The sequence below is a fragment of the Grampus griseus genome (assembly GCF_964374135.1).
Source record: "Grampus griseus genome assembly, chromosome: 14".
Taxonomy (NCBI): Eukaryota; Metazoa; Chordata; class Mammalia; order Artiodactyla; family Delphinidae; genus Grampus; species Grampus griseus.
The window spans coordinates 41,768,922-41,793,736 of NC_139008.1; the positions used below are offsets into that span (position 1 = coordinate 41,768,922).

At 42.8% G+C, this 24,815-nt stretch overlaps 1 protein-coding gene across 1 annotated transcript; it reads right to left on the minus strand.

Moving 5' to 3' along the window:
- Positions 1-65: 65 nt before the first annotated feature.
- On the minus strand, positions 66-24,648 carry CRNKL1 (crooked neck pre-mRNA splicing factor 1). Its single transcript, XM_082669763.1, has 14 exons — positions 24,512-24,648; positions 22,767-22,919; positions 21,832-21,923; positions 20,853-21,011; positions 20,225-20,391; positions 11,268-11,446; positions 9,937-10,107; positions 8,343-8,534; positions 7,300-7,359; positions 6,557-6,637; positions 5,573-5,812; positions 4,071-4,172; positions 3,367-3,615; positions 66-2,466 (listed from the first exon to the last, which is right to left on the minus strand). Exons 1-14 carry the CDS (start codon positions 24,560-24,562, stop codon positions 2,281-2,283), a joined length of 2,082 nt encoding a protein of 693 aa, XP_082525889.1. The 5' UTR covers positions 24,563-24,648; the 3' UTR covers positions 66-2,280.
- Between the last annotated feature and the right edge of the window lie 167 nt (positions 24,649-24,815).

Sequence of the window (24,815 nt, forward strand, 5' to 3'; positions counted from 1 at the left end):
TTGTTTCCCTTACATTTTTCATTTATATACAAAGCATTGTTTAATTGCTTACTTGGACAGTCCCTGCCCAGCACACTTAAGCGTCCTTCTTATTGCAAAGTTCTTCCCAGATACTTGTTTCCATACTGCTGGTCTCAGGTCTTTTCTTTGTCTAGTCTCACAGTGCTTTGCTTAAATCCTGCCTTTCAACAAAATACAAAAAGATGCTAAAATAAAGGGGAAAAAGAACCTAATTCCCAAAGAAAGGCCACGTAATTAGATCACAGGCTAACCACATATTTTCATGTGTAGTTTTCATCGCATGCAGTATCTGAAAATATCCAGTGAGTAACAGTAGCTAAAGAAAACGAAATAAATCACAGAAATGATTATTAAAACCCTGTTACTTTTGAAAGGACTTATTTTGGCGGAGTTGAGGGTGAGAGAGAAGTGAGGTTCTCCCAAGAGAGTAATTTTTTCTTTCATGCATTTCACACTGGCACATTACCTGCCCGAAAGTGGCCTTAGGAGTTTACATGAGAACCTGACTGCTAGTTTTTTTCCTGACACACACATGTGACACAAACAGAACATGATTATGATTAGTCACTTACTTAGAGTAGCATCTGGCCTGTTTTCATCTCACCCCGTGGCCCTGTGTACTTAGCCAACTCAGAGCAGTGCTCCTCTTCGCTGACTGGACAGACCTTGGAACTCAACAGTCAGAGCCTCTGATCCCAGCAGCTGAAGCTAGTCAGGTGACTGAAGTAGCGAGGCTAAGAGCAGGTTCCTTTCACCTGCTAGTCCTATTTCCTTCTGCCCCCAATTTTCAAGATACAATTTAACACTGTATTGATTAGCTTTTATTCCCTTGGGTGAATAATACACTTGAAAATGTAATAATAAATTTGCAAACAGTATATTTGCTAATTGGCCTTATAGGTGAAAAAAACACAGATACGGTTCTAGTCAAACAGCTTGTGTAGTGAACAAAAAAAAAATAGGCTTGAGAAATACAGGCTGGATTAAAGGAAACAATCTCTCAGATGAGTTAATTAAGGCAAGTATTTTTTGCCTGAGAATATAAGCAGCATATCAGCCAGCAAGTACATTATCATCTTGTGCTGCTTTGTTTCATGACTTAGCATATAGTTACCTCAGCTGTTTTTCACGTTCTAAATCGAGGCTAAGTTGAACGTGTCAGGTTTTACAGGTAGACAGTCTACTGCAGCACGCCGGGCAACATTTACTGGTGCTCTAGGTAGAGATGATTCCCTTGTCCATTAAGTTTGGGAAGCACAGCCAGCATTGCACCTGGGGATTCACAATGTATAGGGAGTGTTATCAAGGGCCCTGAGAAGCCTAACTATGAAGAGATTTGTCAACAAGGCTTAACCCTTAACCTAGGGTTTCCCAAACTCACTGGAGCATGGGACATTGTTTTTCACAGCTCTTGCATTACTATTCTTTAAACAAGCCGCTGCAGAGCTCAACTAGTTTGGGAGACTGATTACAGCATAACTGAAATTCAACTAAAATGTTTTTGGTAAAAAAAAAAGACCTTGTTCAGTAATACAGTAACTGCAAATTATTTTCTAACTGGTGTTTTCAAAAACACTTAGTATAAATGGCCATTAAGAAGGTATAGCTATTTAGAAGTTAATCTAAGCACATTCAATTCCACAAGGAATGAACGTTATTTAAGAAAGTGGCCAGGAATGAACATTTTATTGAGCACTTACTCTGTGCCAGGAATACTCCCTTTCTAATTTAATCTTCAAAATGAGCTGGCAAAAGCCCATTTTATGAGTGAAGAAACTGAAAATAAACGTTATGTATCACCAAGTGGCAGAGCTGGGAATGGAACTCAAGTCAGTGTGACTCTTAAGATGTAAATAAGTTACAGGATTCAGATGAATGCATAAAACATCTTTATGAAGAAGGCAAGCATGAGAAAACTTCACCTGAAAAGTTACTGTGAGATGTGACTGAGAACTTCTAAAAAAAGACTCTTTCAAAATTTTGCAGTTCGATCTAAAAGACACGCTAAGTGTTACCTTAAGGATTTCCTAATGCATGATGCATTAGGACAACACAAAATGTTGAGACTCAAAGAAATCCAACAGTTAAAAAGATTCCTTTACTTGCAACCCACCCGTAACTAACCCAAGAACCTTTTAAAAATAATTCAAAAGTAGCTGCCAAAGATTCCCATCGATTCATCACTGGTGAAATATCCAAAAACTTACAGGAGTTGCAAGAGTTCCAAACTATACATCTATAAAAATAATAAAACATCTCTCAACAGGAACAGGAAGGCCCGGACTCCTGCTCGGCAGCGTCCGCATCTGGGTCTTCCTCGCCAGGCTCCTTCTCCTGCTGCTGTTTCTTCCACAGTTTGGCCATGGCCAGGAGCTTGAGGTTGGGCTGGTTGGCAGCATCTTCTGGAAAGATGTAATCATAGTATTCTTCCCAGCCTGCATCCGACTACAGGAAAAAAGTAAAACAGTTAAAAGATAAGCTAACACAAGGCTGGAATACGTTTCAGTTAAAGTGGAGAATTCTCACTGGGAAACCCAGGGTTCAAATTCAACTTACCTTCATTGTGCAAAACAACATCAAAGTCTACTTGGAAAGCAGAATTTTCAAAGAGAAATTAGAAGGGCCTGGCCTGGTAGAGTGGGAGTAATTGCTGTTGGATGGGTGTTGCTGCAGCTGTAGCTCACTGAGAGCTACAACCTGGTGGAAAATGCCCTAAAAATCTAAGCATAGCTCCTGTATGGTCAATCGAAAAGACAGTCAGTGTCTTCAACCCCATCTTGCAGTCTTACGTGAGTCTTTAAATTTTTAAAGATTTACTTAGTATTTACCCAATAGTGAAAGCCATAAATCTGTGATTATCCTGACACCCTGCCTTTGAATCCCACCTCCAATCGGGCACTGATTTCACTTCCTAAAGGTCGCCCTGGTCCCAGCTCCCAACACCACCTTGCTTTGCTTACAATAGCCTCCCAACAGACCCTCCTCCAACGAAGCCCCTCAAATCAACCCGCAGGAGACACCAACTGTGTCAGAGCTTTACTACAGCCTACAAAGCCTCCACCCTGACCTCCTGCTTAATGCTCCGGAAATACATTTCATGCAGTTTCTGGAACCAAGCACCAGGAAGAACCTTTGCCACCCCCCACCCCCCACCGTTCTCCAGCCCTGGGTGGACCATACACCCTGCTGTGTTGCCATGGTAGCCAGACTGTAACTGTCTCCTCCTCCAGCTGTCAACCCCCTTTCTCAGATTGTATACACGCCACTTCAAAGTATGCATTTCAAAGTCGGGTGCATTTCTGCTCAGCTGGCAGGAAAGGACCAGCTCAGGGGCTCAGTTCTTACCCCATCATCAGCTTGGACCTTTCTTCTCTTCTTGACTTTCTCTGGCATGAGTTGGTCTACTCTCTCCTTATCTGATACTGTTCCAAATTCATCTTCAAAGCTTCGCCAAGATTCCAGCAACATAAGTCTCTCTTCCTTTTCTTCACAGTTCCGCATGGTTTTGTTAGCCTCTTCATAAATTTGTCTGCATTTAGCCAAACTTCCTTCCTTCCCTGAGGACAACTCAAACTGTGCAAAGCTGATCCATACCTTAAAAAATATTATTAAAGAACCAAATTAACCATGTCACCCAGAAAACAATGTAATAATAAAGCTAATTTCTTGTTAGTGACATCTGAGCATAGTAACGTGTTCATCTGTAGTATTTCAATACAACAGACTGACTAGATGCTTCTATATAGGAATGGTGAAGCAGTCTGCTTCTACATCCAATTAGGTGTCTGAAATAGTCTCAAAATCCTGAAGTTTAATTTTTTATTCAACCCTACGATATCCAAGTTATTTACACGCAGTATAAATATTGACCTGGTATAAGCTTAACATTCCAAAGTCCTCTGAGACTCACAAGCTCTCTGTAAAAGTAAGGAAATCATATAAAATAAATATATTAAAAAATCCCACACACTTAAAATATAGAAATACACTATTTCTTCTGGACTGCTGATTCAAGCAAAATTAAAGATAACCCACACTGCACAGGATACCTTGACATGTTGTGTCCGTTGAAGCAATCGTCGGTAAAGATTTCGTGTTCTTTCAGTTTCTTCCTGCTCAATTTCAAAATCAATATATGATTTCCAAAGCACCTAAGAAAGATAACCTCATAGGTCAGTCTTGACATTTAAGAAGCAACATGCCCCTATCCAAAGTACAGCCTAACTAGCATTCTAACCTAGGAAATCTAGGAACCTAGAACTTTCATGACCAATTAAGGAACAGACTGTATGTGGATACAAGAAATAATACTGGTGTTTACAGACTGGCCAAAATTTGGCTAAGTGTCTACATTATGAGAAAAAAAGACCTTGGGTTCACTTTTGGATTCTCTTCTAGACTTATCAAAAGAGCAGGGTAACTTGCCAAACCTCCCAGGCACTGTCATGAGGCTGCCACAAACCACGGACTTGCGGGGAGAAAACAGGCCTAGATCAGCCAGTGCACACCCTTTTTGTCTCCACTCTAAGTTCCCTGATATGCCTGAGTCCAACTCAACAAGCATCCAGGGCACAGCTGCCCACCCGCCTGGCACAGCCCGTCAGGGCACAGGGACCAGGAAGATGTGGCCCAGACGCCTGGAGGCCGCAGTCTGTGGAGCGGCTGAGGCCAAGTGATGGGACCAGTGACACATAGAGCCCTGCCCAGTGCAGTCAGCAGGGCCTGGTGAACCGCTCAGTGCAGGGTCACACCAGAGCGAGAGTCACTGAGCGAGCTCAGTGGTTCCTGAGAGGTTCACGCTGTCCTAGCTGTTGTCTGGTGCCACCTCGCGGCTCAAGCTTAGATCCTGATGGGATGATTTCAGGCCCTGTGGCCAGCCAGGCCAGCCTGGACAGGGGCAGTGGTACCTCCAGGAACATCCTGGTTTAGTGAGAGCCTAATCCAGGCAAAACTGCACCAGAGGGATCTGGGGCTGTGCAGTCTCAACCTTTACCTCCCTTGTTCTCCAGGTGGCCTTGACTGCGCTGCCCTGGCTCATCCTCTTTAGCCTTCTGTTAAGAGAAAGGGAGGAGGGCTTCCCTGGTGGCGCAGTGGTTGGGAGTCTGCCTCCCGATGCAGGGGACGCGGGTTCGTGCCCCGGTCCGGGAGGATCCCACATGCCGCGGAGCGGCTGGGCCCGTGAGCCGTGACCGCTGAGCCTGCACGTTCGGAGCCTGTGCTCCGCAACGGGAGAGGCCACAGCAGTGAGAGGCCCGCGTACCGCCAAAAAAAAAAAAAAATCCACGAAAAAGAGAAAGGGAGGAAGATCCCACCCATAAGATCCCAATTCATCCTGGCGTCACAGTGGGGCTGTGTTGTGCTGTGCTACCCGACTAGAGAGGGCTGCTTCCCCCGCCTTCCTGTCTCTAAAACAGGAAGTCCTAATCTGAGTGAAAAAGACTATAGGTGAGATGGTCTTTATACTCTAAGAGGCACACATATTCACAAGGTCATCTGAGGTAACACTGGGCAAGCGTCTAAGATAAAGCCATAGTCACCCCGCGGGCCTCACCTCCGGCATGTCCAAGCGTGGCTGACTGATGGCTAACTCGTAGATGGCCCGGGCTCTCTCGATATCGCCAAGGATTGTCTCTAATTCTGCAAATTTAATCCAAGAGGTACAATTTTCAGGCCCAAATTCCAGGAACTTTTCATAAAGCTTCCGGCATCTGTCAAATTCTCGAAGCTGTAGCTCCAGTTCTATGTAACCTTTAAATAACTTGTTCTTCGGACACTTGCCTATGGAAGTTCCCTGGAAAAAAAGATAACCGACCGCTGTGATGTCTGAGTGGGTCTGACTTGTGCAGACATCCTCAGCCTGGCCTAGAAGCTGTTCTCTGCTGAGCAACAGCCTTGGCACATCAACACGGCGCACCACCCTCTCCCTCTGCAGTAACGCACTGCTCAAACTGGCTCGACAGAGACCAAAGGAAACCCTCCAATTCACTCAGCTGTCAAGTCGGCCTGTTTTGCAAGAGATATAGTGTTCCAGAACTGTTCGGAAAACTATTTTGAATTTCACCTGGTTTCTCAGGATGTCCTAGTGAATGCGGATGTCAGATGGACAACACCTCCCATGAGTAAAAGGATAATCAAGGGACGAACCCTGCTGCCCACAGCCAGGGTGAGAGTAGCTTACCAGAAGGATAGCTGCATCTGATCCTATTAAGAAATTGTAGAACACTTGTTAAGAGGAAGGTGCACTTAATACACCAAAAATCTTGTACAGGATCAGAATACTAAAGAGCTAAGATCCGATGTCTCTAGCCGGAGGAAAGATCTGAAACATCTCTAACTGTCCAATGTTGACACAGAATAACTTAAGCATCATCACCCAATCTTTCTTCAAAGGCCGTGCTTTCGAACAAGTCTCAGGTTATAAAGGCACAGTATTTCTGCTGCCTTCTCAAGAGGAATCACATAACCTGTAAGCATTAAGATTTTAATTTCCTTCTCGAAGGACTTAATGATGCATCTTGAGCCTTTCTTTACTCACCAAAGCTCTTCTGGCAAATGGTAAATTTTTCTGTCTTATTTCAAACTGTGCATACAGTAACCACATTTTGGCAAATGTGAACTAGAAAACAAAAGCGCAAAAACTCACATAAGTTAAATTTAAATTAACAAGGGCCACAGACGAACTTCCCTAAAGCTACAGAGCTAGGACAAATGTATCTTTTCATTTATAAGCTAAGACAATATTTGACAGAAATTAGGAACAGTAATCTAGGCACTTCACTCTAACGCAGGGCTCTGCAGCCCCTACTGAGAGGCAGCTTGGTTTGTGGGTGTGCTGTAATCAGGCAGAACATGGCCCTCTATTCTAGAAGGCAACTCGGTCAACACCTGTGTCTCTCATGCTGGGAAATACACAGAGATCATGTGTCAACCATCCCCAGAACACGCCTGTTCCCTGCGCCTGCAGACGACCACACAGGTGCCAGCAGCCGGTTGGCTGTCCCCTCTCATGCTGAGCTCAGTCTCTTCTGATTACCATCCTCCTGGAATTTTTCCATTAGCATATATATCAGTCATTGGTCACTTAACACAGGCTGCCTGCTCAACTAGACTGTAAGCTGTTTTCAGAGGCAAAGAGTATATCTTATTCTTATTTATGTTTTCCATAGAGCCTAGCACAGGGAAGAGCCAATCAATAAATATGATTTCACTGAATTATTTCACAAGTAACAGATGCAGGAGTTTGATGTGTCTGGAACAGAACATTTAGAGCAAACATACCTTTTTATGAGGAATGAGTTCCAAAGAGGCTTGGTAAACTTGTCTTGTCCTCTCCGGATCCTGCATTAGGATAAGAAATTTGCACAAAATATTTACGTCTATTACTAATACTAATTTTACTATTACTAATATATACCCCTAACATTGAATATGTTCCTACAAGTTATTTTCAAACCCTGATTGCATTTATGATCAAAATTGAACTGCCTCTGGCCATCAAACTTTGATCACAGAATCACCCACAATACAGCCCTCAAACTCTTTCGCCTGACAGCAGAAACAAAGATGTTCTACAGTCTCGGATCAGCAGCAGAAAGTTAACATTTTCCTATTAACTTACACACAACCAATTTCTGAAAATTTGCTAAAAGTAAGAATGTGCAATCCAGCTGTGATCCCTCTTCATGAGAAAACCCAGGAAACTATAGATAATGAAACTAAGGGCTAGTTCATTGTTCCCTTTCAAGTTCCAAGTAATAATCTTGTTGCATCTCAAGGTTTAAAAAAAAATACAGCAAAACTAAAAACCACCTCACCTATGTCCACTACAGGTGTAGAGTTTAAAACGTGGCAGAGGGGACTTCCCTGGTGGCATAGTGGTTAAGAACCCGCCTGCCAACGCAGGGGACGTGGGTTTGATCCCTGGTCCAGGAAGATCCCACATGCTGCAGAGCAACTAAGCCCGTGCACCACAACTACTGAGCCTGCGTTCCTAGAGCCCACGAGCCACAACTACTGAAGCCCGTGTACCGCAACTACTGAGCCCACGAGCCACAACTACTGAAGCCCATGCACCTAGAGCCCATGCTCCACAACAACAGAAGCCACCGCAATGAGAAGCCCGTGCACTGCAACGAAGAGTAGCCCCCGCTCCCTGCAACTAGAGAAAACCCATGTGCAGCAACGAAGACCCAACGCAGCCAAAAAAACCCCAAAAAACAAACAACCTTATAAAATGTGGTATCAGTTCCCAGCCGCGCCAGCAGGGCCAACGCGCAGGGGGAGGAGCCCGCCCCCAGCCACCCCAGGACTAGGCTCTGCACCTTCGCCTCCAGCTCCTCGTAGAGGGCGTAGTTGATCCACAGGTAGATGTAGCGCTTCCAGTGCCTCTTCTCCTGCACAGGCGGCACGTTGGCGATGGCTCGCTCGTAGACTTCCCGCACCGTCTCTGCCTCTGCGTCGCTTTCAACCAAGCGCAAGTAATCGAACCATGCATCGTAGTTGTGCGGGTTAGCCTAGAAAGATAAGGTTAATAATTAGAAACCAAACCCAGAGCTGCACCTGCGGGACTATGTGAGGTGAAAGAAGGCAGCAGACTGACTTTCTGTACTCTAGCAACTTTTTTCTAGACTTTACAGGCTATTTCATTTAAAAATACCATTCTTGAGGTTTTATAATAGAAAAGGAAAAGGACTATAGAAGACAGACTATTAGCCAGAGGTTCCCCCAGCAAAGCCCCTTTTATCTACAACAGCTTATTTTTTTGGACTATACCAATTTTTCATTTTTTTTCAAGAAGGTGTAAGTGGAAAAATGACTTAGAGACAAATACATAAAGATCAATAACAACTGATGTTTTTTCCTTTTTTGTTTTTTTTAATGCAGCAGCAAATGGTAATCAGAGTAGACCCCTGCTCTGGTGGTGCCCTGGATGCCTCTCCTCCACAGAGGTGAAGGGTGCCAGCTCCCCGTCTTCCCACCCTGGCAGCCACCGCACTTGGCTGAGTAAAGACCCCTGATTGAGGGTCTGGGGCACATGAGTGGGTGACGTGGAGATGAAGCACACTGAGAACTGGTTTCTGGAAGTAGTATCCATTGGTGGGTCAGTCATCCCTGGCCAGACTGAAATGTGACTGTCTCATCTCCTGCTCCAGGACTTTCTGCAACTGCCCTGATTCCCGCCCATTATCCAAGCCTGCTCCTCCAGCTTCCTATTGATTCTGTAAACCTCCCAGTATCTATAGCTATGAAAATAGACATCTATTTTTTTATGTGTCTTTGTTTATATATGTGACTCCATAGCACTATGCCTAGATTTAAAATTACGATGGAATTATACCATGCTCACAACTGCAAACCTGCCTTTTCAATTAACAGCAATATGTCTTGAATATTATCTTGCTGACCCCATTTAACACCAGACTTAGTCCTTTGTTTGGAGATATCTTAATTAATTTGGCCAAGCAGAAGTATTTTAAAATACAGAGCAGAGCAGTAAAGGAAAACACTACTACCTTTGAATTCAAATCAAAATAGTACCTTACAGACAGAGATGAGAATGGAACCCTAACTACAATATGTCTTTTGTTCAAGCAATTAAGCCAAAAGGTAATGTATAAAAATGGGTTTTTTCGATCAATCTCTGACTCTTCCATCTTCTTTAAAAAATGAGCTCAAATGGATTTCAGATTGCTTTTGCTCAAGTTCTTTGTGTATAATCAGCAACCAACAAAGTGACTTCCAACATGCGAGTGGCAGAGCAAATCCAAGCGCTGTCTGCTTGCCTTTTCTACCAGCCCCGTTTACCTCCCCATCTGGAATGCCAATTTACTGCACACACAGGACGGAGAGCGATGCTGTGGCCCAGGACTAGCCAGCAGGTCCCTGCCAGCACAACCACTCACCGCCAGTGCTCACCTTCACCTCCTCCTCGTACTGGAACCTCCGTTTGCTCACGATGATGTCTTCAATGCCCCGCCTGTCACCAAACTTCTTCTCAAAGATGGTGTAATTTTTAAAGAGTTCCTGGGCTTCCTGCTTTGAAATTCGATCCAGAGCGTACTTATAGATCACTCGTACCCTCTCAAACTGAAAGCAGACAGGATGATTATCTTCCAGAACACAGTATTCTCATTCTAGCCACAACTTGAAAAGTAATTATGACATAAAACATTACTTGTAAGTTAGATTATGAGGCCTCAAAATGCCCGAAGTACGACTTTTCTTCTCCCTTTTGTTGAGGTACTTTTAGCCAGGATGGACTGACACTCTCCTCTGAGCCCCACATTTAACAGTGTACCTAATGCTGCCAGCTGGATGTCGTCCATGCATCTCAGACTCACCCAAGCTCGCTCCTCCCACCCAGCTGGGTCGTTGTCAGACTCCCCGTCCTGGGCAGTCACACCCACCACCCTGATCACACACCTGCTCTGTCAGGGGCCTCCCCAACTCCTCTCTCCTGCATTCCTCACACTGGCTGCTTCCACAGCCCTGCCCTTTCTACCTCCTCAACACAGCCTTTCACTTCTCCCCAGGCCTCTGCCGACCCACCTCCATTTCTCCCTTGACCATGTGAAAAGCGCCCCCATGCCCACTCTGCCGCCCTCTTCCCAATACACTCTGCATGAACCAGCCAGAGGCTCCCCTCACAGCACAGATGACATCCGACCACTTCCTGCTTAAGACCCTCCACACTTCCCACCGGCCTGAGGACAGAATCTGAACTCACCTCTGGGACCTGTGCAAGACCCTGCATTCAGATCCCAGCCAACCCCTCCCCATCCTGTATTATCTGAGCTACATTTCAGGATTATTTTCCATACATACTATGGGAGAAAATAACTGACTTCTCGTGGGACAATCTCTGTTTCCATTTCATATTCTGTTCTCTGTACTGAGGGCTCTGGGGCTTTTTGTTTCCCAGGTTCATTACCTGTAAAGCCCTTTAATCAGAGTATCAAATGACTCTCAGTTTACAGATAATATTCTCATTTAGGTTTAAAGACTTAATTTTGAAGCAGAGCACAACAAAATTAAGACAGTTATAATATAATCCATAATCACTCACTCCCAATCTGCAGCTTAGCCAGATATATGCTGTTTTCCTTGAGAAATCACGTTTTCATATCTTGAAAGCATTTTCTCCAAGAATAAGTGAATAAGAAAATGTAAATGAACTCAATGTGCACAAAAAGTAATCTTTTCTAAGCTGTTTTGCAACATAATCAAGTTCCTTTAAGTTTACTTACTTCTTTCTGATTTTCCTCAAATTTGGCAAAGGCAACATAAAGGTGTTCATCCATATGTTCATCCCCAAAGAATTCGACAGCTCTCTCATACACCTTCCGCGCATGGGCAAAGTAACCATGCTTTTCTTCAAAGCGGGCGTACTTGATCCAGTTCTTCACATCAGGATGCACAAGAACAAGTGAGCGGGATTAAAGAAAAACCAGGCAGAACAACGTGGCTTAAAAAACAAAAACCCAAACCCAAACCCAGAACCTCAACACCACACACTATGGGTGGCTACAGGGGTGATAACACATGTACGAAGTGGAGACCCACTAACCTGTGACCACCCAAGAGGCCGTGTCTTGTTTGTGTGGCCTCCTCCAACTCTTATTCAGTATTTCAGGAGTGGTACAAACAGGAGTTTGGAGCCACGAAAAAGCTGAAGCCTATGACTAGGCACGTGATCTGGACAAGTCATTAATCTTATCTAAGCCTCAGTTTTATCATCTATAAATAGAGGAAAATAATACCAACCAACCTCATTTGATGATTGCCAACTTTAAATGAAAAAAATGTGTGTAAAGCTCTTAGCAATTTCAGGCCAAAAGAATGTGCTCAACAAATGGCACTTTTTGTAGTATCTGCTCAATAACATTAATATTTGAATTACTGATTAAGCAAAAAAACATGTGGGAGGAGTCAAGATAGCTGAATAGGAGTACATGGAGCTCACCTCACCCCACAAATACATTAAAAATACATCTACAAATGGAACAGTTCTCACAGAGCACCTGCTGAACACTTGCAGAAGACCTCAGACACCTGAAAGGGCAAGAAAGATCCCTGCGTAACCAGGTAGGACAAAAGAAACAAAAAGAAGAGGAAGGGGGATGGGACCTGCGCCCCTTTGGGGGAGCTTAAGGAGTGGGGAGGCTCCCGCACCCAGGGAAGCCCCATCCCTGGTGGGGAGATCAGCTGGGACAGAAGGGGAGCTTCAGGGGCTTGCAGAAGAGCACAGCAACTGGTCTGTGGCAGGCAGGACAGAGTGTGACCTACACAGATGGTCCCTGCCTCAGCCCTGCACACCCCAACCTGAGATGTGTGTCTGCCGGTGCAGAAGGGGCTGGGTGCTGGAACATGGCGTTGGAGAGCAGATCTGGGGAGAAGACTGCCGTTGGCTGCACAGAGACAGCCTGGAGGGACAGGAGTGTGGAGCTCCGGCAACCAGGAACGTTTGTGGAGGAAGCTGGGGCTGCCATTGCAGCCTCCTTCTCCACGTACCAGGCCCTGCCTCCACATGCACTGGGAAGGACTCCCACGTGGGTGGGCTTGAACACCCCAATTCCTGGCCCAGCCCCCTCTGACCTGAACCCAAGGAGGAACAGCCCAGGACACATATTGTTTTTTTTTTTTTTTTTTTTTTTGCGGTATGCAGTCTTCTCACTGTTGTAGCCTCTCCCGTTGCGGAGCACAGGCTCTGGACATGCAGGCCCAGCGGCCATGGCTCACGGACCCAGCTGCTCTGCAGCATGTGGGATCCTCCCGGACCGGGGCATGAACCTGTGTTTGCTGCATTGGCAGGCGGACTCTCAACCACTGCGCCACCAGGGAAGCCCCCAAGACACATATTAATCAAAGTGACAAAAATTAAATACAAAGAAAAAATATCAAAGCAACAAGGGAAAAGCAACAAATAACATACAAGAGAATCCCCATGAGGTTATCAGCTGATTTTTCAGCTGAAACTGCAGGCCAGAATGGCGTGGCACCATATATTTAAAGTGATGAAAGGGAAAAACGTACAACCGAGAATACTCTACCCAGCAAGGCTCTCATTCAGATTCAATGGAGAAATCAAAAGATTTACAGACAAGCGAAAGCTAAGAGAATTCAGCACCACAAAACCAGCTTTACAACAAATGCTAAAGGTACTTCTTTAGGTGGAAAAGAAAAGGCCACGACTAGAAACAAGAAATGGGAAAGCTCACTGGTAAAGGCAAACATAAAGTAAAGGCAGGAAATTATCCACACACATGTTATCAAAACCAGCAACCGTGAGAAGAGGAGAATACAAATGCAGGAAATGGGAAGTGCACCTGAAATTAAGAGACGAACAACTTAAAACAACCTTGTGTATATATATACATAGACTGCTATATCAGAACCTCATGGAACCTGCAAACCAAAAAACTACAATAGATACACACACACACACAAAAGCAATCCAAACACAACACTAAAGACAGTCATCAAATCACAAGACAAGAGAACAAAAGAGGAAGGGAAGAAAAAAAACCTACAAAAACAAATCCAAAACAATTAAGGAAATGGCAACAAGGACATACATATCGATAACTACCTTAAATGTAAATGGATTAAATGCTCCAATCAAAGGACACAGACTGGCTAAATGGATACAAAAACAAGACCCATATATATGCTGTCTACAAGAGACCCACTTCAGATCTAGGGACACAGACTGAAAGTGAGGGGATGGAAAAAGGTATTCCATGCAAATGGAAATCAAAGCTGGAGTAGCAATACTCATATCAGACAAAACAGCCTTTAAAATAAAGACTTTTACAAAAGACAAGGACGGACACTACATAATGATCAAGGGATCAATTCAAGAAGATGTAACAATTGTAAATATAGATGCACCCAACATAGGAGCACCTCGATACATAAGGCAAATGCTAACAGCCATAAAAGGGGAAATCGACAGTAACACAATAATAGTGGGGGACTTCAACACCCCACTTTCATCAACGGACAGATCATCCAGACAGAAAATCAATCAGGAAACACAGGCCTTTAAATGACACATTAGACCAGATAGACCTAATTGGTATTTACAGAACATTCCATTCGAAAGCAGCAGAATACACTTTCTTCAAGTGCATATGGAACATTCTCCAGGATAGATCACATATTGGGCCACAAGTCAAGCCTCGGTAAATTTAAGAAAATTGAGATCATAACAAGCATCTTTTCTAACCACAACGTTGTGAGATTAGAAATCAATTACAGGAAAAAAACTAAAAAACACAAACACTTGGAAGCTGAACAATATGTTACTAAACAACCAAGGGATCACTGAAGAACTCAAAGAGGAAATCATAAAATACCTAGAAACAAATGACAACAAAAACACAACAGTCCAAAACCTACTGGATGCAGCAAAAGCAGTTCTAAGAGGGAAGTTTACAGCAATACAATCTTACATCAGAAAACAAGAAAAATCTCAAGTAAACAACCTAACCTTACACCTAAAGCAACAAGAGAAAGAAGAACAACAAAAACCCCAAAGTTAGTAGAAGGAAAGTAATCATCAAATTCAGGGCAGAAATAAATGAAATAGAAAAAAACAATAGGAAAAAAAAATCAATGAAAAGCTGGTTCTTTGAAAAGATAAACAAAACTGATAAACCTTTAGCCAGACTCATCAAGAATAAAAAGGGAGATGCCTCAAATCAATAAAATTAGAAATGAAAAAGGAGAAGGTACAACTGACACCACAGAAAAACCAAGGATCATAAGGGACTACTAAAGCAACCATACGCCAATAAAATGGACAACCTAGAAGAAATGGACAAATTCTTAGCAAATTCTTAGAAAGATACAACCTTCCAAGACTGAACCAGGAAGAAATAGAAAACATGAACCGACCAATCTCAAGTACTGAAGTTGAAACTGTGATTAAAAACTTCCAACAAACGAAAGTCCAGGACTAGACGGCTTCACAGGTGAATTCTATTGAACACTTAGAGAAGCGTTAACACCGATTCTTCTGAAACTTTTCCAAAAAATTGCAGAGGAAGGAATACTCCCAAGTTCATTCTACAAGGCCACCATCATCCCAATACCAAAACCAGTAAAAGGTACCACAAAAAAGAAAATTACAGGTCAATATCACTAATGAACAGATGCAAAAATCCTCAACAAAATACTAGCAAACCTAATCAAACAATACATTAAAAGGATCATACACCATGATCAAGTGGGATTTATCCAAGGGATGCAAGGATGCTTCAATATCTGCAAATCAATCAGTGTGATACACCATGTTAACTGAAGAATAAAAACCATATGATCATCTCAATAGATGCAGAAAAAGCTTTTGACAAAATTCAACACCCATTTATGATAAAAACTCTCCAAAAAGTGGGCACAGAGGGGACATACCTCAACATAATAAAGGCCATATATGACAAACCCACAGCTAACATCATACTCAATGGTGAAAAACTGAAAGCATTTACTCTAAGATCAGGAACAAGGCAAGGATGTCCACTGTCACCACTTTTATTCAACATAGTTTTGGAAGTCCTAGGCATGGCAATCAGAGAATAAAAATAAAAGGAATCCAAGTTGGAGAGAAAGTAACTGTCACTGTTTGCAGACGACATGATATTATACTTAGAAAATCCCAAAGATACTACCAGAAAACTACTAGAGCTCAATCTGGTAAAGCTGAAGGATACAAAATACACAGAAATCTCTTGCATTCCTATACACTAACAACGAACGATCAGAAAGAGAAATTAAGGAAGCAATCCCATTTACCATCACATCAAAAAGAATAAAATACCTGGGAGTAAACCTATTATGTAAGAAGGCAAAACACTTGTACTTAGAAAACTATAAAATGCTAATGAAAGAAATCAAAGACAACACAAACAGATGGAAAGATATAACATGTTCTTGGATTGGAAGAATCAGCATTGTCAAAATTACTACACTACCCAAGGCAACCTAGAGATTCAATGCAATCCCTATCAATGGCATTTTTCACAGAACTAAAAGAAAAAAAGTTTTAATCTGTATGGAAACACAAAAGACCCCAAACAGCCAAGGCAATCTTGAGGAAAAAAAACAGAGTTGGAGGAATTAGGCTCCCTGGCTTCAGACTACACTACAAAGCTACAGTCATCAAAACAGTATGGTATTGGCACAAAAACAGAAATATAGATCTAGAGAACAGGATAGAAAGCTCAGCGATAAACCCACACACCTATGGTCAACTAATCTATGACAAAAGAGGCCAGAATATAAAATGGAGCAAAGATAACCTCTTTAATAAGGGGTGCTGAGAAAACTGGACAGTTACATGTAAAAGAATGAAATTAGAACACTCCCTAACACCATATATAAAAATAAGCTCAAAATACATTAAAGAACTAAATGTAAAGCCAGATACTCTGAGAGGAAAACAGGCAGAACACTGACATAAATCACAGCAACATCTTTTTGGTTCCACCTCCTAGAATAATGAAATTAAAAACAAAAATAAATGGGACCTAATTAAACTTAAAAGCCCTTGCACATCAAAGGAAACCATAAACAAAATGAAAAGATAACCCACAGAATGGGAGAAAATATTTGCAAATGAAGCAACCAACAAGTGATTAATCTCCAAAATATACAAATAGCTCATGCAGCTCTATATCAAAAAAACAAACAACCCAATCAACAAATGGTCAGAAGATCTAAACAGACATTTCTCCAAAGAGGACAGAGAGATGGTCAAAATGCACTTGAAAAGATGCTCAACATCACTAATTATTAGAGAAATGCACATCAAAACTTCCAACTTCCAAAACCAATGAGGTATCACCTCACACCAGTCAGAATGGTCATCATCAAAATGTCTACAAACAGGGCTTCCCTGGTGGCGCAGTGGTTGAGAGTCCGCCTGCTGATGCAGGGGACACGGGTTCGTGCCCCGGTCCGGGAAGATCCCACATGCTGCGGAGCGGCCGGGCCCGTGAGCCACAGCCGCTGAGCCTGTGCATCTAGAGCCTGTGCCGCAACGGGAGAGACCACAACAGTGAGAGGCCCGTGTACTGCAAAAAAAAAAAAAAAGTCTACAAATAATAAATGCTGGAGAGGGTGTGGAGAAAAGGGAACTCTCTTGCACTGTTGGTGGGAATGTAAATTGATACAGCCACTATGGACAACAGTATGGAGGTTCCTTAAAAAACTAAAAATAGAACTACCATACGACCCAGCAATCCCACTACTGGGCACATACCCTGAGAAAACCATAATTCAAAGAGTCATGTACCACAATGTTCACTGCAGCACCATTTACAATAGCCAGGACATGGAAGCAACCTAAGTGTCCATTGACAGATGAACAGATAAAGAAGACGTGGCACATATATACAATGGAATATTACTCAGCCATAAAAGAATCTAAAGTGAGTTATTTGTAGTGAGGTGGATGGACCTAGAGTCTGTTATAGAGACTGAAGTAAGTCAGAAAGAGAAAAACAAATAACATATGCTAACACATATATATGGAATTTAAAAAAAAAAAGGTTCTGATGAACCTAGGGGTAGGACAGGAATAAAGACGCAGACATAGAGAATGGCATAGAGAATGGACTTGAGGACACAGGGAGAGGGGAAGGGTAAGCTGGGACGAAGTGAGAGAGTGGCATGGACATATATACACTACCAAATGTAAAACAGGTAGCTAGTGGGAAGCAGCCGCATAGCATGGGGAGATCAGCTCGGTGCTTTGTGACCACCTAGAGGGGTGGGATAGGGAGGGTGGGAGGGAGTTGCAAGAGGGAGGGGATATGGGAATATATGTATACGTATAGCTGATTCACTTTGTGATACAGCAGAAACTAACACACCACTGTAAAGCAATTATACTCCAATAAAGATGTTTGAAAAAAAACACAAACTACATATAGAACTACCATATGATCCAGCAATCTGAGCATACATCTGCAGAAAACTGTAATTTGAAACGATACATGCATCCCATGTTCATTGTAGCAGCATTTACGATAGTGAAGACATGGAAACAACCTAAATGTCCATTTACAAAGGAATGGATAAATGAGATATTGTACATATATACAATGGAATACTACTCAGCCATAAAAAAGAACGAAATAATGCCATGTGCAGTAACATGGATAAATCTAGAAATTATCTTACTAAGTGAAGTAAGTCAGGCAGAGAAAGACAAATATATATCATTTATATGTGGAATTTAATTTAAAAAATGATACAAATGAACTTTTTTGCAGAGAGAAACAGACTCATCGATCTTGAAATCAAACTTATGGTTACCAAAGGGGAAATGTCAGGGGAAGTGATCGATTGGGAGATTGGGATTAACATATACACACTACTATATATAAGATAGGTAACAGGGACCTACTGTATAGCACAGGGAACTCTACTCAATGTTCTGTGGTAACCTATATGGGGAAAGAATCTGAAAAAGAATGGATACATATATATGTATAACTGATTCACTTTTCTGTACATGTGAAACTAACACAACACTGTAAATCAACTATACTCCAATAAAAATTTAAGGAAAAAAAAAAAGGAAGTTCCCTAGCAGTCCAGTGGTTAGGACTTGGCGCTTTCACTGCCATGGTCCAGGTTCAATCCCTGGTCAGACAACTTAGATTCTGCAAGGTTCGTGGCGCAGACAAAAAAAAAAAAATCTTAAAAAAAAAGAAAGGAAGAAAGAAAAAAACATGTCACAAAAGGAAAACTTCTAACCAGAGCCAAAAGAGAAAGTTCTGAATTACCATTTACTTCTTCACAGGACATATGTATTTTTAATCTACCTTCCGTGAAGAAATCGTTAATTACTTAAGTAGTAATACATTCAAATAGGGCAACGATGTAAAGAGTGCAGGCTCTAAAGCGGCTACTGGGTTCAAATCCCATCTCCATCACTACCCGAGAGACCCTCTCCTGCCTGTTTCCTCATCTGTAGAATGAAGCAATTTCCTGAGTCACAGGGCTATGGTGGGAATTAAAGGACAATATCTTTAAAGTGCTTAGAATAATGCATGGCACAAAGCAGTCACTATAAATGCTGTTGTTAAACTAGTAATATCAAAATGAGTAGTCATAATTAAGATGTTAAAATTGCATAATAAAGTTGAGTCTTGTATCTCGCAGTAGTTATGTTCTATGAAGTCATTCTGCCTAGCAAATACCAAATCACTGCTCCTAGGGGAAATACACACACACAAATATATACACACACACACATCTCACACAGATTGTGATTTTAAATCCTAAAAACAACTAATGTTGGTAGATTCTATTTTCTTTATTTTATGAAAGAGAAAACAAGTCTCAGAAGTGTTAAGTGACTTGCCTGAGGCTGCCCACTAACTGGTGCCAGAGAAAGGATTCAGCCCCATGCAGCTGGCCCCAGAGCTGAAGTGTCTCTCTCTCTCCCCTGTACCGCCCCCCCCATCCCTTGCCCCAGTCATCCTTGCAGGACAGCAGAGACAGAAGGCAGATGACTGTCTTGTTTGTCCTCAACTGGGACCATGTGCCTTGGGTGATTCAAAGTTTTCATCACTCTGGGCTTGTCTGCAACTGACTGCCAAAGTACCACAAATACTGATTTTGGGTTTACAAATAAACTTTAGCAAGTAGGAGAATTCACAAGTACAAGAACAGTGAAAAAGTAGAATCAACTATTTCAAGTTCCTCAGAGTGCTTTCCCGTGTTACCATCTCCTGTTCACAGTCAGCCCACAGCGGGAACTTTTACCTTCCTTTTAAAGATGAGGACACCAGGGCTCCAAGGAGTTACCCGATGCATTGAGGTCACATGGCTAGTAAATGGTAACCCTCTAGATCGACTCCAGTACCAGTGCTAATGACCAACATACACCCCAGAACAAACCAGGACCCAATGCAGCGGCCAGGGCCTTAGGATGTCACCTTCCACAAGGAACCACAGTGTTAATGCCAAAGTATAAACAGACCAAAGTCTCACCGGAAAAGATTCAATTATCCAGACCACAAACTTTTTTTCTGACCAACCTGTGTCCCTAGAAAATATAAACGAAGTCTATGCAGCAGATATTGACTTCTAGGCCAACATCAATGACCACATGTCTCAACCAGACCACAGCCCCACGGGAGTGCAGCACCTGGGAAAAGGGCACCACGCAGACCCGTCCAAAGGATATAGCGTTCATAAATGGTGCGGGCCCGATCCACCTCTTTGTATCTCAGCTCGAAGTTGATGTAGGAGTGCCAGGCCTGCTCCTCTGGCTGCCACTCCATCCAGCGCTCGAACACCTGCCGGGCACCCGCCATGTTCCCCAGCATCTCCTCCATGTATGTGTACTTGTACCTTTAACAAAATCATCCCAAATTATCTGTCATGGTCAAAATGACTTAGGGAAAAAAACAGTCTCTGGCAATTTCTAGCTCTAACTTTGTTAAACATGAAGAAGATTTAGGGCTTTATCTTCCCTAAAGGTTAAGTCAAACATGTTTTCTTATTAAAATGTAAATCTGAAAAGGATCAACCATTGGAAAAAAGGATTTTTCTCCTCAAAAGTTGCTTAGTTTGACAAGATGATTTTTATGCATAAAAGATTACAACCAAAATTTGTTTTGATTACACAGCTATTATACATTGAGATAACTTAGCAGACTAAAGGACATTAAAAAGTACTGATAGTATGTTTAAAGAAAAAATAAGATGTAAGATTAAATATATATACGATTACAACTATAAATAAAATAAATACACAAAAATGTGGATATTTGTAGTCTACAAAAAGCCATTTCAATAGATCAGAAACTTACCAGAACTGGTTGACGCGAGGCAGAGTCGTTATGGCCCGGTCCCAGATATTTCGGGCATGGTTGACCTGGCGATTCTTCATTTCCATTTCTGCATATTTCAGCCAGAGTGTAATATTTCGATAGTCCACATCCAAAGCACGTTCGTATATGGATCGAGCCCTAGAGAAGCAAGATTTGGAGGGTATCAGAAACAGTACACGCAACACACATGGCAAGCATTTGAAACCGTCTGCAGTGCTCTGCTATTCTGTCAGGTGTTTACCATGAGCCACGTTCTGGGCATAAAAAGGTGAAAAGATCTGATGTTCTCAGGAACCTTAACAAGACTCAGAGAAAGACTGACATGCGTGTGTAATTGCAACGCAATGTGACAAATGTTATAGTCAAGGTCTGCACAAGGAAGTAGAGGGGAAAGAAATGAAAACGTCTGGTGGAAAAGGCCAGGCAGTAGGTAAGAACTTGGGAAAAGTTCCAGAGGCCAAGGTGGGTAGGGAGGATGCTCAGTGCGGGCAGAGAGAACAGCCAGATGTCAGGTTGAGGAGGCAAGATGTGTCCAGGGAGCGACAGGTGCTCGGGCCCAGCCAGAGCAGGGGTCATGCTGGGAGAACACAGAAAAGGGAACAACAGGAAGGCTCAGGCTGTGATGTCATCTTTTTGGCCACTGGTTTTCAGTGGAATAATTTTTATTTAAAAAAAAAAAAATCCCAATATGGAGACAGCAGATGGAACTGCACTTCTCTGGCTATAAAGTGTGTGCCCATGGCAAGACCCACCTTGGAGAGCCTCCACTGCTCCCCCCAGGACTGTTCCACCACAGTGGCCCTCATGCCCCTCAAAGGAACCCTAGGGTCCCATGGAACAGACTTTGAAAACTACTACCAGAGACACACGCTTTTACTCGTGCTTTAACTTTTTCTGTTTTAGTATCTGGTAATTTATGAATTTTTATTTATACAATTACATGCTCAGTGATTTTTACCTTTGAATCTCCTTTAGACTCTCTTCCCATTGTGCATATTTTATCCAGTTACTAATCACAGTCCTGTTTTTTCTTATGTTATCTTCAAAAGTCTGGCAAAAGGCAAAAAGGGTCAAATTAAAGGGAAAATAACTAAAAATGATATCGTCTTTTGTCTATTGATCTTTGTACTAAGAAGTTTATTCATTTTGCTCTTATTTAAGAGAAATTACATCCTGGAAGCCTCAAGAAATAAGAAACCTACTAAAGAAGGTTATGGTTACAAGTATTTCCTTAAAGTCTTACATGCAAACAGAGAGAAAAACTTCAGATAAAAAGAATTATTAGTAGAATTGTTGATATTTTCTCTTATTGCTCATGACAACTAACTGGTACTTTAATATACTCTACACTTTTCCTAATAAGAAAACGTTTTTTACCTACTTAAGTCCTCTCAATGTCTCAGAATTTCATACACAGCTCATTGAGGATAACTAATAAGTAGATACAGTAAGATTAGCAGTTTAAAATGATCCCACATCCTAGGGTGAGAAGGTTGGATCAGATTCCCCAAGTCTTCTCGCGGCTCTATCCCAGGTGTTACCTCTTAACACACAAGGCAGTACAGACAGAAGAACATAATGCAATCTCGCTAATTCCACCCCTCCTCCAGCTGTCTGTTGTTCTGCCTGTTAAACTTCCACTCATCTTTGTTTCAGCACCAAACATTCTGTCTCTGATGGATTTAATTTCTTTAAGACAGACAACTCATGGCATATTTCATAGAGCTCAGCACAATGCAATCACCTGGTAACCAGAAGTTATACTATTCATGTGGCTAGAAACACTCACCTCTTCTTAGCTTCTAGTCTCTCTAACCAGTGAGGAACTTTTCAAACTCTGACCTATAAATTCTTAACAACATCAACAGACTAAAAGATATCACATGGACCCACCTTCCTCTTCCTTAGTTTGTAATCATTTAACTCTTCTTCATCTGTGATCTTCTGTTGAGGGGGAGGTGGAAGAAGCTCAAGTTCTCTTTCCTTAGCTTCTCTTAGCAGTTGCTCTGCAGTTATCTGCACCTCAGCTGGGGCTTTGTTTTTCACCTTTTAAGACAGGAAACATTTCTATTTTTAGCAAGTGCTCTTCACAACAAGGTTTAAGAAACAAATGAACATATTTTTGGATGTGAACTTTATAAACATTACTACAAGATGCCCTCTTTGCATGACATGCTCCCATTTCTCTATGAAACAAGGTAAAAAAAGTATTTTCTATCTTATGCAGGTTATCTGTTACAAAGCCATAGGTAAAAGCCTCAAGAGACAAGATAGCAAAACCATCAAGTTTTCCCTTTTAGAATAGTGTAATAATAAACTTGGAGGCTGCCTTGGTAAAATTCTCACAGAAGGTTTTATCAAGATGTGTGCCATTTCTTATCTGGCATTTCAACCTCTATTTACAGAAGTCTTCAACTTCTGCCCCAGGTGGATAACTGCGTTTGACTTTTCATGGCATTTCAAAGACATATTCAGTAAGTTCCCATCATTAGACTGTAAGCTTCTTGAGGTCTCAGAGCTGTGCTGTCCAACACAGCAGCCATGAATCACATTTGGTGAGTCCAAACTAGGCTGCAAGTGTAAAACACACACGGGATTTTGAAGACTTAATATGAAAAAGAGAATAAACTACCTAATTAAACTTTTTATATTCCTTACATGTTGGAATGACACTATCTTGGCTACACCAGCTAAATATAATATATAAATTAAAATTCACGTCACCTGTTTTAACATAGCTATGAGAAAACGTACAATTACCTATGTGGCTCGTGTTATATTTCTATGGGACCCATGGAGCCCAATAGAAGTTTATGGAACTGAATTATAAGAAATATTAAGTATTTAATGCCATGTGTAGAATGATGCTAATGAAAATGACGATGGCTCATACCTAATGAGTATTAACTACCAGAAGCTGTGCTATGTGCTTTCTACGCATTATCTCAGGGGGTCATCTACATGGGTATGTAAAGGACAGGCTCCAGAAACAGAGTGGAGGGAGAGTAGCTGTAAATGCTTTAGAACAAAGCCTGTCACATATATTAAGCACTCGCTAAGTATTAGCCGCCGACGGAAATATCAGCGCGTTTCAGATGTTTTGTTTAATTGCTTAAATTATGCCAACACACAGCTCTTCTCATCTACTCTCATTCCCTCCACTCTCAGCTGGGTAACTCCTATTCCGCCTTCAAGGGTCAGCTTATCTATCTCTTCCTCAGCAAAGTTTACGCTGGAAACCCCTCACAAGCCCAGATGCCACGGCATATTCCACTCGGCCTCAGTAGCCTTTGCAAGGTTGCAATTTTACACTTAAGGTATCTTACTGGAGGGCTGCTCGTCGCCCGCCCTCGTTGGAGCTCCCCAGCGCCTAGCGCTTATCCGGCTCAGCTGGTCTGTATTGAAGGACCCCACTCCTTCCCTCGCAAAACACCTCCCCACACTACGGCCCCGCGGACACTGGTGTGTCTCCCCGCCCCCCGCCCCCCACCGGCTGGCCCTTCCCTCCCGCTCCCCCGCGGTCCCGCACGGGGTGTCCCGGCTCCCGGGACCACACGCCTCCCGCCCCGGGAACCACTCAGGCGGGGGCCAAACCCTCTTCCAGGCCTCCTTCCACGAAGCCCCGCGCCGCCGCCTACCTTGGCCACTTTGGGGATCCTCTGCTTCCCGGCCGCGGTGGAGGCCGCCATGGCTGCAACAGCCGACTCAGGCGACCCCTAGACCCCAAAAATGGGCCCAGGGTACTCGCCCGCACCGCAAAGCTTTCCAACAAGCTGGATCCCGGAACGGGAAGCGGAAATGGCTGGAGTGACCTTTGACCTCCCTCTCGCGCCGTGACGGAGGCAACGTCGTTTCTGTGGTAACCGGGCTGCGCGTCCTACTCGGAGCCGCGGTTGGAGCACGGCGTCTGGAGTTGCAGGTGAGGTGGGGAGTGCTGGCTGC